The following is a 19,591-nucleotide window of genomic DNA, read 5'->3' as shown; positions in this document are numbered from 1 at the left end:
AGATGGGTATAGAGGGTTATGGGCCAAGTGCGGGCAACTGGGACTAGCTTAATGGTAAAAACTGGGCGGCATGGACTGGTTGGGCCGAAGGGCCTGTTTCCATGCTGTAAACTTCTATGATTCTTCTATGATTCTAGTAGGCTTCAATGAAGTTACTGTGAAAAGCCCCTATTCACCACATTCCGGCGCCTGTTCGGGGAGGCCGGTACGGGAATTGAACAAGCCCTGCTGCCTTGTTCTGCATTACAAGCCAGTTATTTAGCCCAGTGTGCTAAACCAGCCCCTAATAGTGGAGGAGCAGGTGGACCCGGACCCTTTGGTGGCGATATTTGGGGTTTCAGAGAAGCTGGAGCTCATGGAGAGGAGGAAGGCTGATTTCTTGGCCTTCGCCTCTGATTGCACGGCGGTGAATTTTGCTGGAGTGGCGGGCGGCATCGCCACCGGGGGTAGCGCTTGATTGGGTGACCTGTACGACTTCCTGCGATTAGAGAAGATAAAGTATGAGTTAAATGAATCTTCAGGGAGGTTTGAGGAAAGGTGGGGAAAGGTGGGGGATGTTTGTGACCATGTTTGAGGATCTGTATGTCGCAGGGGGGGGTGAAAAAGGGGGGAAATCTGTATAGTTGATTGTTGAGAAGTACGTTTCCTGGGTTGTTTATTCACTGTAACCTGTTTTGATACATGTTTGTAATAACATACCTTTTTTATAAAAAAAACAGCAGGTTACGTAGGTTGGCCATGCTAAATTGCCCCTTAATGCCCAAAGATGTGCAGGTTAGGTGGGGTTACAGGGATAGAGCGGCGGAATGGGCCTGGTTGGGACGCTCTTTCAGAGGGTTGGTACAGACTCGATGGGCCAAATGGCCTCCACTGTTGGGATTCTGTGAATTCTACAGATTCTATGGATATGGATTCTATATCTAGTAAAGAGTAATTTTCAAAGAAATTTTTTTTTTTTAAAGCAATATTTTTTATAGCCGATCTAGTTGAATTTTACTGTGGAGAGTAGCAGTGTTCATCACACCACTCATTAAGTAGCTGCCTCTCAAAGACAGTTGAATGCTCCTTGTGGTATCTTCTCACTGTCGCTAATGCTTTCACACACGTTTTCACTCGTGAACTTTCAAAGCTGGGCTAAAAGTAAATGCATTTTAATCTCATTCCTGCTTTCAGTCTATTTTAAACGTAAAACTGCTTAATATGTCCCTGGGCCCTCACTCTCTGTAACACTGTTTTATGAACATTAATGTAACAGTTATAATACTGCTTTGTTGTTGGGAGTAGCTTTTATACTGCACCATGAATGCTAAACTACAAAACAAAATATTTACAACACAGCTTACATCAAAGGATATTTAAATATTATACTCGTGCATCCCCTACTTTCACTTTTCATTCTCTCTGTCCTATTTCATTCTTTTAATTCTACTTTGTCCCCAATTAATCTAACATACTTGTGCTTTTCCAAGCTTACCGCACTCCCACCTTAAAAAAAAAACAGTTTTGAGAAGTACATGTCCTCCGTTCTCTCTTGTTGAGATATGGATATGAAAGCAAACATTTTCATTTGTCAAAAACTGGCTTTGAATCAAAAGCCCAGACGTATAAGACTGACATGGTTGTCTTGTATATGGGGAGCAGGACTGGGAATTTACTGAGATACGGCCAGATTAAAAAATCAGACTGGGAATTAAACATTGCAGAGTAAAACATTAGTTGGAAAAGATAAGAGAGGGAAAATGGGAAGATGTTGATGTAGCTGTACTTAATTGGGATACCAGAATAGCAGTAGAAAAAAATGGTTGCTATCAGTAAGATTCAAATAGAATCCATATGGATAGAGATACAAATAAGGAAGGATCAAGCACACTTATCGGTGTAGTCTACAGATCACTTAGCAGTGGAAGGGAGGCGGAGGAAGAAATAAGCAGACAAATTTGGAACTCGAGTAAAATACATAGAATAGTAACTATGACAGGTTTACTATTCTTAGATAAATTCGATATGTCCAGGTAATTATAGATCAGTCTGCTTGATGTCAGTGGTAGAAAAAAATAATGGAATCCCAACTTGGAATATAGTGTTAAATTCTTGTCACCACACTGCCAGAAGGATATGGAGGCTTTGGAGAGCGTACAGAAGAGGTTTGTCAGGATGTTGCCCGGTATGGAGGGCATTAGCTATCTATCCATATGGATTCTATTTTAGTCTTACTTTAGTTTGTTCTCACTGGAATGACAGAGGTTGAAGGGCGACCTGATAGAAGTCTACAAAATTAGGAGGGGCATGGACAGAATGGATAGTCAGAAGCTTTTCCCAGGATGGAAGAGTAAACTACTATGGGGGCATAGGTTTAAGGTGCGAAGGGCAAAGTTTAGAGGAGATGTGCAAGGCAAGGTAGTGGTAGTGGAAGCCTGGAACTCGCTGCCAGAGGAGGTGATGGAAGCAGGTATGATAGTGATGTTTAAGGGGTATCTTGACAAATACATGAATAGGATGGGAATAGAGGGATACGGGCCCCAAAAGTGTAGAAGGTTTTAGGCTAGATTGGCAACATGATCAACGTAGGTTTGGAGGGCCAAAGGGCCGTTCCTGTGCTGTACTTTTCTTTGTTAAATGTGAAATATAACAACAAATAGTCAGCAAGGATTTCAAATGGGAAATTCTTTTAAATATAAATTTAAAGTACCCAATTATTTATTTATGTTTTTCGAATTAAGAGGCAATTTAATGTGGCCAATCCACCTACTTGCACATCTTTGGGTTGTGGGACTGAGACCCACGCAGACGGAGAGAATGTGCAACTCCACATGGACGGTAACAAGGAGCCGCAATCGAACCCTGGCACTGTGAGGCAGCAGTGCTAACTACTGTGCCACTGTGCCGCCTCAAATGGGAAAAGTTTGATTGACCAATCTTATTGAATCTTTTGAGGACCAAACAGAAAGAGTAGCAAATGGTAATGTAGCAGATGTAATTTATCTGGATTTTCAAAAGGCCTTGGATAAGGTACCTCATAATAGACTGATGAATAAGGCTGGAGAATGTAGAGTCAGAGGACAAGTAGCAAGAATGGATTGCTAGCTGGCTTCAAGGCAAGAGTGAGAGTAGAGGATGATTATTCAGAGTGGCGGTGGTGAGAAGAGGTGTGGTAAGGAGACATTTCTTCACCCAAAAGAGTGGTGAGCCTGTGGAATTCATTACCATAGGAAGTAGTTGATGCTACAGCTTTGAATATATTCAAGAGGCGGCTAGATATGGCACTTGGGGAGAATGGGATCAAAGGCTATGGGGAGAAAGCAGGATTAGGCTATTGAGTTGGATGATCAGCCATGATCGTGATGAATGGCGGAGCAGGCTCAAAGGGAAAACGGCCTCGTCCTGCTCCTATCTTCTATGTATGTATCTATGTACAAGGGTCACCGCTGTTTACAATTTACATTAACGATTTGTACCGTGGAAACAAAATCACAGTTTCTAAATTTGCGGATGACATCAAATTGTGGCAGGGGGCGTGGAGTAGTCAATACTGAGGAGGATAGCAGAAAATTACAGGAGGACATTAATAAACTTACAGAATACGCTGATAATTGGTAAATGAAGTAAACATGAGGGGCGGGATTCTCCGAAATGGAGGCAGCGTGTGAACGCCGTAGAGGTTCACGACGGCGCGAAACGGCCCCTATCCCGACTGATTCAGGGCCCGATAATGGGCTAGGAGCGGCGCCGCGTTATTTACGCGCGCCAGGCCTTGGCGCCACGTAAAGGCGACGCCGCATAACTGGCGTCACCCGCGCATGCGCATGGTTGCCGTCCTCTCCGAGTCCGCCCCGCAAGAAGATGTCTGACTGACCTTGCGGGGCTGCGGAAGAAAGGAGGTCCTCCTTCAGACAAGCCGGTCCGACGATCGGTGGGCACCGATCGCAGGCAGCGACCAGGTGTGGACGGCGCCGGGGGGAACCCGCCATTTTGGGTAGGCCGCTTGGCCCATCCGGGCCGGAGAATCGCGGGGGTACTGGTGAATCGCCATTTTGGCTGTCTCGGGCGTTTCACTGGACCGCGCAAAACGCGATTGTTCCGATTTGGATCGCGGGAGGGCGTCGGACTGTCCCCGTGGGAAAATTTGGCGACCCAGGTGATTCTCCCAACCAGCGGTGGGAGTGGAGAATCGCGCCCGAGGTCCTCCACTTGATGGGAAGAATAGGGAGGTCGCTTGTATCGCCTTGCTAACCTTTTGCTGCAATTTTAGTGATTGATGTATTTGTACTCCGAGTTCTCCTTATTCCTCTACCCCACCTAGTCTTGCACATTCCAAGTAACAAGTGACCTCCCTATTCTTCCTATCAAAATCTATTCATAGCGGTAGAGGAACAAGGAGAACTAGGAGTACAAGTACATCAACCACTACAATTTCACAAACCCCCCATCACCGCATCTTCCTACCTCTGCCCCAATTAAATCTGGGGTAGGAAGGCTCATGGGTGGGGGAGGAGGGGGTATCTGATTTTTTTTTAAGTGTATATCTTTATTAGATTTTTCAATTTATTTTAACAATAAGTGCAACAAAGTAACAAAAGAAACCAGAACAAAAGAGTATAGTGAACATAGGACAAGCAAGACAGGATAAATTAAGAACAGGAACGAGGAACCGGCGCCTTTAGTTTGTATAGCGGATCAATTCAACAACTGATTAACAAATTGACTCCATGCCTGATTGAGTGACCCACCATGAGGAAGGAGCACCTGGTGAAAGCCACCCGCTGATCTTTATGCCAACTGCCTTCCCTGTTTTCCCTCAACCCTACCCCGTGACTCTCCTGCCTTCACTCACCTGGGCCTGGGCCGCCCTGCGATCTTGAGCCTCGTCTGGGTACATTACTGGAAACATTCAATCCCTCCCCAGTGTTGCAACCAAGCCTTGAATTAGCTGGCAGCTCTTTGGAGGGGAAGGATTTCCGTCCCCAGGGTACTTGATCCTGGGATAGGCCCACCGTTGCCCAGTTCTGTCCCTGAGAGGCATTTAATACGGTGGGCCTTTCTGAAAAGAGGTGATGCGGGGTTCTTGCCGGCTCTCCAGCAGTGATACCCCTGTCATCAGTAGTACTCCCCTTAAGAGTACCGTGCAGAGTTCTGGTTGCCATTTTATAAAAAGGATACAGAGACATTGGAGAGAATGCAAATAAGCTTCACAAGGATGATACCAGAACTGCATGGGTATACATATCAGGAAGGGATTGACTGTTTTTCCTTTTCTCTTGAAGGGAAGCTGAGGTGACCGAATAGAGATCATTAAGGTTTTGATAAAGATGATCCAGAGAAAATGTTTTTTCTTTTGGGAAGAGCATAACTAGAGACCAGATAGTCACCAGTAAATCCAAATTAAGAAATTCAGAAGAAGTTTCTTTCCCCAAAGAGTGATCGCTATCACAGGGAGTGGTTAAAGCGAATTGTTTAGATTTAAGGGGGAACTCGACAAGCATTTGAGGGAGAAGTGAAAGATGTTTGAAGTGATAGATTTAGATGAGAAAAGATGGGAGTAGGTGGAAACAATAGCAAGGACTGGTTGGGTCAAATGACCTGGGCGGGATTCTCTGACCCAGAGCGGAGAATCGGCACCATTGGTGCTGGCATAGTTGGCGTGGCGCCGATCGCGGGCCACTCTAGGTGGCCGGCCTGCCGATTCTCCAGCCCGGATGGGCCGAGTGGCCGTAAGAGAAGAGCCGAGTCCCACCGGCGCCGTTTTAACCTGCTCTGGGCCGGTGGGACCTCGGCGTGTAAGGGCCAGGTGGCGGCCTTTGGGGGAGAAGGGAGGGTCTGACCTGGGGGGGGCGGGGGGGGGGCCTGGGCCTGGACCTGGACCTGGACCTCTGATGTGGCCTGGCCCGCGATTGGGGCCCACCGATTGGCGGGCCGGCCTCTATGGCTGGGGGCCTCCTTTCCTACGCGCCGGCCCCTGTAGTCCTGCGCCATGTTGCGTCGGGGCCGGCGTGTTGAAGGAGGCCACGGTTGGCGCCGGCGCAACTGCACATGCGCAGATCCCGCGGCGCACAGTTCGTGGTGGGATCTGCAGCTGGAACGGCGCAAACCGCTCCAATGCCGTGTTGGCCCCCTGTAGGGGCCAGAATTAGTCGTGGGGGCGGCCCGATCACGCCGTTGTAATACACAACGGCGTTTACGACGGCGTGGACACTCTGCCGCGGGATGGGAGAGTCCCACCCCCCTATTTCTGTGACTTATATCTGTGTTCTGCCAATGAGTAAGGCTGAAGGGTTAATGTTGAGTCCCATTCATCAGAATTGTTTTCCTCTGGCAGGACATTCGTTGATTCTTTCAGATAAAATCCTATTTTGTGTTATTACAACAACAGAACAGCCATTAGCAGGTCAACAACAGGGTTAAAATAGAATAGAAATACATTTTATCCCTGTCACTTGCAGGAACAGTTTTGGGTTTGAACCTGCATCTGAAATCACGATTGGCAAGAAGAGGTCATTGGGCACCAAGTCTTCGCCATTCCCATGGCCCCCACCCCCTGACTCTGTATCATGACTGTAGCCAACTTTAGGAGTCATGATTGTAGGCTGTTCTTGGGTGAGGTACCCCAGACATTATGCCCACATTCTTAGGCTTAGGAGAAGCCACGCACATTGTGTGCTGGTATTTAATTATGTGCTTACTGAATCCTGTGATTTGAGATAGAGTCAGCCACTCCAGGAGATGGTTGGAAGTGAAAGACCCACTCCAATAAGAGAATGAAAGCCCAGCACTGTTGCTGTATTGGCCCAGAATTTTCTGGCATGGGGGACACCTTGTCAGATTCAATTTTCTGACTCTTCAGCTCAAACCTTTTGGGCAGAATTCTCTCTAGACTCTGGAGGCAGGTTCGATGGCCGGTGTGTGGGAAAGAATATGGTGAGATGCCCGGAAATCGTTTTCATGCCAATGTGAATTTAAGGCAGGATCCTCCATTGGTGCCTGTCATGGTGGATCAGAATGAACCCCATTTGCATCCTGTTAGTGGGAGATGTTGGAACTCATCTGAACAATGCCTGGGGCTGCCTCCGAAGTTCAGGGTGGAGGCTGGATGGAGGCTGCCTGCAACCTTGGACCCTAGAACACCACAGCAAGTGGGTCGAGGGAACATCTGCAGGTGGACCTTCCAGATTGCGTGTCCTGGAGAGGTTCCATCTTCCAGCCTCAGAATATTCCTGGAGATACATAGCTGTTTTCTGGAGGTCCATTTTCCGGTCTCATAGTGCTCGGGTATCTACATTTTCACCTTCTTTCTTCAATAGTGGGCCAGTGCTGTTGGGAGTCTTTTCAATATGGCACCCAGACACAACATTGGCCTATGAGCCACCCAGGCCTGCCCCAAGGCGTAAAACACCCAGGTGCATAATTAATAAGGTAGCGGCTGGAAGGTTTAGTGTGTTTTCCCACTGGCTGTTGCAGCAGGAAATACTCACGTTCCTGCCCCCTTCACAAGATTAGGGTCATAAGTCAACTACCTTGTTGCCTGGGTGGCACCTCCAGGCTGGCAGCGCCAAGGTGTCTGCGTGCCAGGTTGGCAATGCCAGGGTTTGGGCCCGGGGTGGCCTTCCCCATAAGAGCGGTGGAGGTGGGGGGGTCTGAGAGTCCCAGAAAGGGTACGGGGGGGTGACTTTGGCTGTAGGTAGGGGTCTAGCGACCCGGGCTGCCTATAAAAATGTAACCCTGATCTGCAAGGAGCAGTCCACCTGGTGATCTCAGCTCGCCAATGCAGGACGGCTGCCAAAGTGGGTTCCTCAATGGGGAGGAACTCCTCAAGGTCAAAGGAAAGTGACGTTGAATAGCAGGGTTATTCTTGGCACTGCAGTCGATGAGAAACAGCCCTTTTAACTTTTTTCCGTTGAATCGCGCCCCAAATCTCAAAATGGGAGAATTCCACCTTTTTGAAACTGCAAGTGCAAGTTGATAAGGGGCCAATGAGGTGAGCAGGGCATCTGCGACTTTGATGACTGACAAGGTCAGCAGTCTATCTGATAACTAGTGAGATTTAAGGATAGCAAGAAAAACCAGAGGAGTGGATGACAAGGAGTCAGCCTAGATACAGGAGAAGGAATGAAAGATTGGATTGAGAGAGAGAGAGAGAGAGAGAGAGAGACAAAAAGGAAAAATAAGTACTTCCTTTCAAAGATTACATTTTTCAGTTTTACAAACCTTTGGGATACATTTAGATGCTGTCCAGTATATTTCAGGTCTGTATGTTAAACATATCCGCATCCTCATATTTTCCAATGTGGGACAGACTGGAATCAGGGGACATGGTTTTACAGTAAGGAGGCTCCCATTTAAGATGGAGATGAGGAGACATTTTTTTCTCTCTTGAAGGGTCGGGAGTCTGTGGGACTCTGCTTCCTAGAGAGGAGTGGAGATGGAGACAGGGTCATTGAATATTTTTTTAAGGCATAGGTAGATAGATCCTTAACTGACCAGGGAGTCAAAGGTTATTGGGGGAGGTGGAATACGGTTGTTGAGTCCACAATCAGATCAGCCGAATCTCCTGCTCCGAATTTGTATGGTCGTATACAGGAGTGAAACTTCTCAGTTTCAATTGCTTCCTTTCTGGGTCTCCAAGGTTGAGCCTCCTTGCAGGAACATAAAATCTCCTCATTAACAGGAATATTACAATCATCATCAAATACCAACCCTAATATTCCTTGTCAAGGGTAATTTGTTTTAACAGTGCAAATGCAGCAATTTTTTGAAACGTATGCGGAAGTTGAGGGCAAGCTCTGGTTTTTGGGAGGCTGGCAACAGAGTGGAGCAAATCTTCCATCAATATGGAGCAATTTGCAGCGCGTGGCATACCTCTTTTGTGCCACAAATTGCTGGGTAGTTCACACACACATATCAATGTGCCCATTAACTCATAATTTCCCCAGCAAATTCTGAGCCTGCATGTCCCAAATTGATTTAGCAAACTACATATATCTCCATCGTTGCAGCTGCATGTTAAATGGAAAACAGAACGTTGTGAATGTTAATTTATAGCATTACAATAATGTCAGCTTGTGTTTTTTGGAATGCCATCTACTACTTTTCCAGTCCCGCCCTCCCCATCCTAACACAGGGAGTTGTAAATAGCTAACACAATGACAGAACTGAATGTGTGATCCCTGTTGCAAAGTTACTTTTCTACTGACTCGGGACATGTTTTAGAATCTCTGCTGTTGCAATATTTCACCAGCCTATACATAGGTTGTGATTCAGCATAATCACATGGGCGAAGGTCACTTTCCCTCCGGCAGTGCTTAAACAGATGCAGAGACTTGCTATTCAGTGGGTATATTTAGAGCATGCTCATCTGAATTGTATGTTCTTATAAATAAATATTTGTCAGGAAATAAATATTAGCCATTTGTATATATGCAGGCTGCAGCATATAATCTTTTATCAACAACAAAGAACAGTTTTCTTTTTAGAGCAAGACACCATTTTTTTTTCACTTTTTTCTCTCCTTACCTCCTGAAGATACCGACGATTAATAATTTTTTTATTTTTCCAATTAAGGGGCAATTTAGTGTGGCCAATTCACCTACCCTGCACATCTTTTTGGGTTGTGGGCAGTGGGACCCACGCAGACATGGGGACAATATGCAAACTCCACACGGACAATGACCCAGGGCCAGGATTGAACCCGGATCCTCAGCGCCATAGGCAGCAGTGCTAACCAATGTATCACAATGCTGCCCACTGACAATTAATATAGGTACTACTGTATGGATGCCTCCAGTACCTCGGCCAGATTAATATTCTTCATGTGTGTAACAGAGTGCCGGTAAGATAGGTGACTGTAAGGAGTATTACAGTTGCATCAATCCTGTCCTAACCCAACGTTCATTGTATCCTTCACAGCGGTTATCATTGGATTAGGATCAGCAACACTGGCTAATTTTGCTGAGAAAGGGAGAGGAGGAGATTATCCACAGAGATCATTTTCCATTGGGCGTGAAATGTTAATTGGGTACAATGTTAATCCTGATTTCCACAATCCGTGCAACAGTGCGGCAATCATTTCTCAGTTCCTGTCTTCTAATTCCTCTCCACATCCAAGGACAAGAGTCCTTGAAGGATGAAAAACGGAGTTGACATGAATCTTTTAAATTAATTCTTGCATTCAGTTACCCAATCTCGCATGAAGACACAGAGGACCGTTGTAGTGGCCATGGCTAAGACCGCAAACTCACCACAAGTCATGGATCATACTGAAGGCTTTTCTGGTCTGTATAGCAAGAGAATGCTAACTTGAATATAGTGAGCTTATATTTTTCCACACTTGCATTTTGTTGCTCTTTTTAGCCTTAGTTTATTAGCTCTGATTATGTCACCTTTGCTCACGAGTCGCCAGGTATCTTTCTGATACCGCCACGTGGTTCAAGCTCAAGTTATGATTAATAAGTCAGCACACTGCTTAGTAAGATTGAAATCAACGGTCATTTATTATATAAAACAATTAATGCTTACACAATAATCCTACTATCTATATCGAAACCTACCACTACTGGCCAATACTTAACTTTAGGAAGGGCCCACCAGGTCAGGGAAACGAATGGCTTATCGAATTGGATCTGGCCTGCAGGATTCAAAAAGGCTGATACGGGTCGATGGCTAGGAATCTCTATCGGGTAGCGATCGCTGGAGTCAGACTTACGGTTCTTTGCTGAAGGTTCTTGCGAAGGCTGCGAGCAGGTGAAGAAGGGAGAGAGAGAGAGATCTGAACTTGGCCCCTCACTTTATAGGGCCCAGGGGCTTCCCGCCTCTCGGGGCGGCCCTTGACCCCGAGTCCCAAGTGATTGGACTTGTTCCCAATCACTGGGTTCGATGTGCTCCAATAATGGGGCGATTCCTCGATCGGGGGGTGGTCGTTCACCTGTCACTGTTTCGGCCACTGCAGGCGCCGACAGGTCTGGCCTGGCATTCAATTGCTAATATGTTGCAATTGTTCCCGGGGATAGCCGATTAAACTGCAGATGTCTGGGTTGATGTGCTGCTAATGGTCGCAGGTATCGATCTGGGCCGACTTCCCCAGAGCCGAATATGCTATTCTGTCTGCAGCTGTCCGTTTGTGTCCTGTTGGCTGCTTTTCCCATCAGCCTTTTCGGTTAGCCATTTTAAATCGGGTTTTGGCCAAATTAATAGGGAATCAGCCATTTTAGGTGGCTACAATTTAACATAGCGAGGGAAAAATATAGCTTTTGCTATGCTGAATCACTTCCTATGGAAACACCACTCAAATCAGTGATTATTGTTTCAAAGAAACTCCTTAAACAGGGACTCTTTCATCTTTGAAAAGCACACTTTTGGGAGTGTTCAAATTCATTTGAAAATTAGCACCGATTCCAAACTATGGGCTTACAGTATTTATCAAAAATGCTGTAAAAATCAACTCTAAATATCACTTTTTCAGCATTCGACCTTTGCTCTTTTTTCTGTATATTTGGCTCTGTCTTTGTTTGCTTCTGCCTCTGATTCGGTCTCCTCTCCACAGCCTCATGCTTCCCTATCCCTCCATTAGTAACATTCCAAATAGGCCCTTGATGTTTAATGGAAAATTGTGTGTTACGTATCTGTTCACATAAGGGGCTAATGTATCATCTTTTACAATAATCATCATTGTCTCTCCTTTACAGGTATTCTCCTTCAGGAAGAAAAAATCAACTCTGTCATCCTGCTCTACTTGATGTCCATCCCAAGCTTCTGTATCCTTATTTCAGCTGCGTTACTGCTGGAGAGTGGTGCTGAATGGGAACCATCCATCAAGTATGACAACAGACTATGGATTTTGATCCTTCTCAGCTGTCTAGGCTCTGTACTGTACAACCTGGCGAGCTTCTGTGTCACCACACTGACCTCCGCTGTCACGCTGCATGTTGTGGGCAACCTCAACATGGTCGGAAACCTCGTCATTTCACAGGTCCTCTTTGGCAATGAGATGACTGCGTTCAGCTACGCTGGAATCGGGCTGACGCTAACGGGCGTGTTGATGTATCAGAACTCCGATTTAATAACAAACTATTTGAATTCAAGAAGTAAACATCACGAAGAGCAAGACAAGTTAAAAACTGTCTGAAAGAAAGCCTTGTGTACAGACTGGAGATGACGTATTTGTAATTCAGTAGGGTTACATTTTGCCAAACTGCGGGCAGACAAAATGCTAAAATTATTAAAGTAAAGCACATTGCCTTATTTAAATTAATGCTTTACTCGATATTTTGTTCCCATTCAAATGTATGAATAGTCTGTGACTGGAATTGTATTTATTACATTACATAGTTCTAGACCAGATTATTAAAAAAGCTAAATTTTTATTGTAACTATGCTTTGAAGATTTTTGCATGTGAGGAAAAAATATAATTGCCGCTAAACCATGACTGGCACCAATGAATGAAATGGGAATACTTAAATGAAACTCTAGATCTTAGAGTTCATCATGAAAAGCCTCCAGGGTAGATGTGTAGGAGACCAAAATAAAATCAAGGCACGCTGGTATTTTGTTGGCTCATGGCATTAAAAGAGAACCTTACTACTGTGCTAGATGCATATATTAAATCTTTATCTGGCTCGCATTTAGAGTTCTGATGCCTCGCATTTATAGCAAAAGTATAAACTTAAATGAGTTGTAATATATGGAAGCCTGTTATCAATCCCTGGTGCTAAATCGTGCATTGATCTGCCCAGCAAGTTCCAATAGAAATTTTTGATACAGTAAGATCAGCATGAATATTGACTCAAAGTTGAGTAATACTATCCTGTTAATCAGAATGAAAGGAAATCAAGTTGCAGAGAAGTGTACCCACTTCTAATGGTCATCAATTTCATATGCAAATAATGTTTAAAAATCAACTCTATGTAATTAATTTGCAATAAGGTGTTCTGCAGCCTATTGATCTAAACTATTGATTCCTCAGACAAACAGGCCCAGATTTTCGCTCCCGGGTATGGTGAGCAGAGACGAGAGAATTCCCTGCTTTGTGATCCCGGTCTTTAAAAATGGCCACCCACTGTTCCGATTTTGTTCTGGAGGGCTGGATTAATAATTGGGTCCACCGCCCCTGAATGAGTGAAGAAGCTGCCAGGTCCGGAGGCGGCCTGTGAGAAAGGTCTGTTTGTGCTCCTGCAATGTGTTTAAAAAACATTTTAAACAAATAAAACGAAAAGCATTCCTCCAGCCCTCACCCCTCAGCACCCCCACCCCCACACCCCAAGAATGTCAACCTATGCCATTTCATTCACCACCCCCATGGCCCCTCATACCCTCTATGCCCCCCATGTCCCTTTATAGCTCCTATGTCATATCCACCATCCTTTGTCCTTGCCACCTCCATGCCAACTGATCTAGTATCCTTTGAAAGTTCCTTGACAGCTTTGACAGTTGGACTGTTCTGTGACAGTTCTTTGATAGCCAAGTTCCTTGGCAGCTTGATAGTTTTTTTTACAGCTGGATGGTTATTGAGTTTCCCAGTTATTTGACAGCTCGACAATTCCAAAGAATTAGTGTGTAAAAAGTGAATAATCATGTTTGCTTTGTACAATTCTGAAGGTGTCTCAGCAACATGTTCAATGGGGGTACTCAATCTCTCCAATGGGGTACGCTGGCTATCCAAGTTATTCCACAAATTTCAGATCACCTCATACCTGGTCTAATCTGCACACTCTGGGTTTTATGCTCCTGGCCTACTAAAGTCACACTTCAGTGGAGACAGCTGATGATTTAAATGGTCAGCTGGCTCCATAAACCATGCATGCATTAACCCCTGTCGGACTCCATTCCTGCACAAATGGAACACGCCTGCTGAGGGGTGGAACTTAGAATTTGCAGCCATTTCCAGCATTTTCAACATGACTTCGAGCCTTTCTGTCATGGTGAGAATCTGGTCCTAAGTTTTCTCTGGGACTGTTTACTTTCTGAAGCTGACACTGTAGTGCAGTTTAGCCTTGGCTTTTGTAGTTGTCTTACATAAAATACCAGACATGCATTTGGAGACTGTAAAGGGGCTAGCTCTCAAGCCATTTAGATTTGTAATCATGCATACATTAAATTACATCAGGGCAGGCTGGAAAATATCTCCACTGGCTGGAGTCCTAACTAGCACCAAGGAAGATGGTTGTAGTTGTTGGAGGCCAATAACCTCAGCCTGGGACATCTGCAGTGTTACAGGGCTGTGCCCTATGATCACTTATCTTCAGCTATTTTATTTTGCCTTCCTCATCAGAAAGTGGGATGTTCACTGATAATTGCACAGTTCAATTTGTAATTCCTTAGATACTGAAACAGAATATGCCCACTTGCAACATCCAGGCTTGGGGTGATGAATAGCAATTGTGCCACATTAGTGTTAGACAATGACTATCTCCAACATGACAGAGTTTGATCACCTTTAGCATCCTTTACCTATTCCCCAGCCTCTACAATCCTGGGAGCCACAATTTCCATACTTGAACAGGTACATAAAAGCTATGGCTACAAAAGGAAATCAACAACTCGCATCCCATCAATAAATAAATGAAAAAAACAAAACTTTTGAAAAGTTACTCCTGAATCTGCTTCATCACCTATAATGATAGAGCATTCTAGATCATCATTAGGGTAGCACACGTGTATAGCACTGTGGCTTCATAGCGCCAGGGTCCCAGGTTCGATTCCCTGCTGGGTCACTGTGTGGAGTCTGCATGTTCTCCCTGTGTCTGCTTGGGTTTTTCCCGGGTGCTCCAGTTTCCTCCCACAGTCCAAAAACGTGCAGGTTAGGTGGATTGGCCATGCTAAATTGCCCTTAGTGACCAAAAAGGGGAGTTATTGGGTTACGGGAATAGGGTGGTAGCGAGGGCTTAAAGTGGGTTGGTACAGACTCGATGGGCCAAATGGCCTCCTGCACTGTATGTTCTATGTAACTCAAAACACATCTCATCGTCCCCATGCCTATTTTGCCAATTATTTTAAATCTAAGTGCTGTTTCTGGGGCTTTGCTGTGCACAAGTTGGTCGCCACTTGCGGAATCTTATTGAGGCATTAGGTGTCTCACCTGCTGCCTGGAAAGTGGCAAGAGACCTGTCTATTTTCAGGAAAGCTCGCCAAACCATAAGCCAATCAGGCAATGGCAAGGCTGCTGGCAGGACCTCTGCTCGAATCAAGACCCCCTACTGAGAGCTACCTGCCAATAATTGGCAGCGTAAGACCATATGAAGTAGAAACAGGAGTTGACCATTCGGCCCCTTAAGCCTGCTCTGACATTCAATAGGATCATGGTTGGCTGATCCAACATTCCTCTCATCCACATGCCTGCCTTTTCTGCATCACCCTTGGTTCCCTTACTGATCAAGAATCAATCTATCTCATCCTTAAATATACGCAAGGACCTGGCACCCACAGCTCTCTGTGGCAAGGAATTACAAAGACTCACAACCATCTGAGGGAAGAAATTCCTCCTCTCAAGTCTTAAATTGGCACCCCTTTATTCTGACTATGCACTCTGGTACTTGACTCTCCCATGAGGGGAAATAGCCTCTCAGCATTTACCCTGTCAAGCTCTTTAAGAATCCGATATGTTTCAACGAGACCATCTCTCATTCTTCTAAATTCCATGAGTTGAGTCCTAACCTGTTTAACCTTTGCTCAGAAGACAATCCCTTCATACCGGGGATCATCGTAGTGAGTCTTCTCTGAACTGCCTCTAATGAAATTAGATATTTCCTTAAATAAGAGGGCAAATATTACTCAGTTCTCCAGATGTAGTTTCACCAGTACCTTGTACAGTTTCAGCAAGACTTACCTACTCTTATAGTCCAACCCCCTTGAAATACGGGCCAACATTCCATTAACCTTCCGGATTACATACTGTAATATCATCTTTATTGTCACAAGTAGGCTTATATTAACACTGCAATGAAGTTACTGTGAAAAGCCCCTAGTCTCCACACTCCAGCGCCTGTTCGGGTACACCGAGGGAGAATTCCAAAAGTCCAAATTACCTTTTTTATAACAAACATTTATTAAGGCAGTTATGGTTTTATAACAACAAAAGATACAAATGTAAACATAATTCAGTTACTAACACGCCCCACAACCAACACCCATACCCCGCCAACTTGGCCTATACATTGTTCCCACCTAAACTAATGTCCAAATTACCTAATAGCACGTCTTTTGGGACTTGTGGGGGGAAACCGGAGCACCTGGAGGAAACTCACGGAGGGAACGTGCAGACTCCGCACAGACAGTGACCCAAGCCGGGAATCGAACCTGGGACCCTGGTGCTGTGAAGCCATAGTGATAACCACTATGCTACTGTGCTGCCCCACGGATATGCCCCACTGTACCTGTATGTGCTAGCTTTCTACGTTTCATGCACAAGTACCCTCAAATCCCTTTGTGTTGCAGCATTCTGCAGTTTTTCTCCAGTTAAATAATGATCTGTTCTTTTGTTCTCCCTTCCAAAATGAACAACTTCACATTTTCCCACATTATCCTCCATGTGCCAACATTTTACCCACTTACTTAACTGATCAATATCTCTTTGTAAACTGTTTGTATCCCTCACAACTTTCCACCTATTTTTGTGCCATGTGCAAATTTGGCTACAGTACATTCACTTCTTTCTTCCAAGTCATTAATATATATTGTAAACAGTTGAAGTCCCAGCACTGAACCCTGTGGAACCCCACTGGCCACAGGTTGCCAACCTGAAAAAGAACCCCATATCCCCACTCACTGTTTCCTCCCATTAGCTAATTCTCTGTCCATGCCAATATGCTACCTCAAAACACCAGGGGCTCTTATCTTCCGACTTCACCTTTTTATGAGGTACCTTGTCAAATGCCTTCTGGAAGTCCAAATACAACACATCGACTGGTTCCCCTCTAGCCACTCTGAGACTTCCTCAAAAATCTCTTATAGATTAGTCGGACACAATTTCCATTTCATGAGCCATACTGACTCTATTTGATTAGATTATGATTTTCAAACATGTTGCTATTACTTCCATAATAATTGATTCCCACATTTTTCCACCAACAGACGTTAGGCTAATCGGCCTATAGTTACGCACTTGTTTTCTCCCTCCTGGCGACATTGTTGTAGCTATCGTGGACGCTACATGATGACAGGCCCTACTGTAGCTGGGTTAATACCCAGTGGGATGAGCTCCTTAAGTGGTTATTAATTGACCACTTGAGGGCCTCAATTGGTAATGGGCTAAGGAGGTCAACATAATACTTGCAGAGGCAAGAAGGCTGTGGGGTTCAGATATGCCATCATCCTGTAATTAAATGCCCTTCCTGCCTCCAAGGTGGCCACCAGAGAGAGCAGAAAGTTCCGCCACATGTTTTACAAGAGTTTTATATACTGAGGCTACAAGAGCAGGTCAGAGTCTGGGTATTCTGTGTCAAGTGGCAAACCTGACGCCCCAAAGCACTTCCACCATCCATAAATACTCAAAAGTTTGACACCCACCAGGACAAAACAACCTGTTTGATTGGCACCCCACCTACCACCTTAAGCACTCATTCTCCCAACACTGGCACAATGTGGATGCGGTGTGTTTGTGAAAAAGGAACAAGTTGAATTGCAGCTGCTTGTCGAGACTTCGACAGCACATCCTACGTCCATGATCTCCACAGCTTTGGACAAGGGCTGCAGACGCATAAAAATACTGTCAGCTGTAAGTTGCCCACCAGAACACGCACTATTCTGACTTGGAAATATAATCGCTGTTCCTTTGTCACTGTATCAAATGCCTGGAACTCCCGAACAGACTATGGAGTACTTTTGCCACAAAGACTGCAGTGGTTCAAGATCAGCAACACCTTCTCAAGGCCAGTAAGGGATTCCTGTGTCACCCTTTTCCCGTGGATGATTTATTTATCACTAATTGTGAATGCAATTGGTCATAATTTCTGGATATTGATGGCTAGCATAAAAATAAAAATCCATGAAATTGGGGAGAGAATGTGATGGTGAATTTTGACATCTCACATTATGTGGAACCCCCTCAGGATTTCTGCATGTGACTGTGGTAACACTTTAAAAATAAAAGCACACTTTAAGACAATAGACTGTATTCTCCGGTTCCCCAGCTGCGTGTTTCTTGGCGACGCGCTGTTCGCTGGCGGCGTGATTCTCCCCTCCCGCCACTTGTCAATGGGATTTCCCATTGATGCCACCCCACACCACTGGGAAACCCCGCGAGTGGGGGTACACTGCCAGTAGGTAAAGAGAGTGCCAACGGCTGGAGAATTCCAGCCATCATTTCTATTTTGATGCTATGGCGCTCGTGTTTCTGAATGGAATATCAATAGGAAACTTCCCTAGCTGCTGTAACAGCTGCGCCCTAACTTGAGTCCCAGCAAAGTATATATATATAAATATAATAAAAGTAGGAGGAATGTGATTTCTAATTAGAACAAAATTGTTGATGGAATGAATTGTAAGCTTTCCAAGTTTATTGTAAAACTCAATAATATTTTCTTTTACAAGTGAAAAGCCTGCAGCACAATTGCAAAAAATTGCAAATTCTTGCAAAACATATCCCGGAGAAAGTTTCTTCACAAAGCTGTAGGATGATTTGGGTGAAATCCAAATCCCGCAGGATTCTTTAAATTGTTTCAGAAGCAGGAATTAGATTTGTTTCCCCCCCGAGAGGTTATAAATAAAACCAGGAATAAACTTTTCCCTTCGCAAGCAAATGTAGTCACCTCAAATTTCTTTATGGATAGTGGGCAGCACGGTGGCGCAGTGGTTAGCATTGCTGCCTCACAGCGCCGAAGTCCCAGGTTCGATCCTGGCTCTGAGTCACTGTCCGTGTGGAGTTTGTACATTCTCCCTGTGTTTGCGTGGGTTTCGCTCCCACAACCCAAAGATGTGCAGAGTAGGTGGATTGGCCACGCTAAATTGCCCCTTAATTGGGTACTCTAAATTTTTTTTTTTTAAATGTCTTTATGAATACTTAATACAGAGCAACAAATAATCCCAGTCTGGTAGCCTATGCCACTGCCTTCACTAGCTTACTGCATCATATCTAATCATATCCTTATCCAGCTGGTTTCGATTTATGGGACAATTCCCACCAACCACAACCCTTGACTAGAAAAAGTCATTCAGGAGCCCACCCACCAAAACGCCAGCTGCCCCTCAGGCATTTTACACTCAGTAGGGTGTTAATCGGCTCAGGTTGAGACTTCTGTTCAATTCAGAGAAGGAAACCCCACCTTTTAGAGCTGCCGTCCAGTCCAATTGGTCGGTAGCTCTCTAGTCCCAGCAGTACCCAGGTTTGAGTGGTGACCATTGCTGAGACAGTCCCTGAAGAAGAGATGAAGGAGGCCGGGTGTCAGATGGGCCCAGGGTATTGACCGAGCCTGACTCACAAACCTCAGGGGGGGGCAAATTTGAGAGAACAGGGGGTAGGGTTTAAAGGGTTTGCATGACCTTGGGAGGTGTCTCCATGGGTACAGTACAATCAGCTGGATTATACATGGGAGCAGAATTAGACCATTCGGCCCATCGAGTCTGCTCCGCCATTCAATCATGGCTGATATGTTTCTCATCCCCATTCTCCTG

The 19,591-nt window shown here is 45.1% G+C and overlaps 1 protein-coding gene across 1 annotated transcript in view; it reads left to right on the top strand.

Annotated features, from left to right (window-relative positions):
* LOC140409119 (solute carrier family 35 member E4-like) overlaps positions 1–12,356 on the top strand; it is a 32,683-nt gene extending 20,327 nt beyond the window's left edge. Inside the window, exon 2 of the mRNA XM_072497248.1 lies at positions 11,673–12,356. Coding sequence (XP_072353349.1) covers positions 11,673–12,112 — 440 coding nt within the window. The 3' untranslated portion in view covers positions 12,113–12,356. The remainder of the gene's footprint in view (positions 1–11,672) is intronic.
* Positions 12,357–19,591: the final 7,235 nt, after the last annotated feature.

The sequence above is a fragment of the Scyliorhinus torazame genome, chromosome 1 (genome assembly GCF_047496885.1).
Source record: "Scyliorhinus torazame isolate Kashiwa2021f chromosome 1, sScyTor2.1, whole genome shotgun sequence".
NCBI classification, from domain to species: Eukaryota; Metazoa; Chordata; class Chondrichthyes; order Carcharhiniformes; family Scyliorhinidae; genus Scyliorhinus; species Scyliorhinus torazame.
This window is presented reverse-complemented; position numbering and strand designations above follow the sequence as displayed.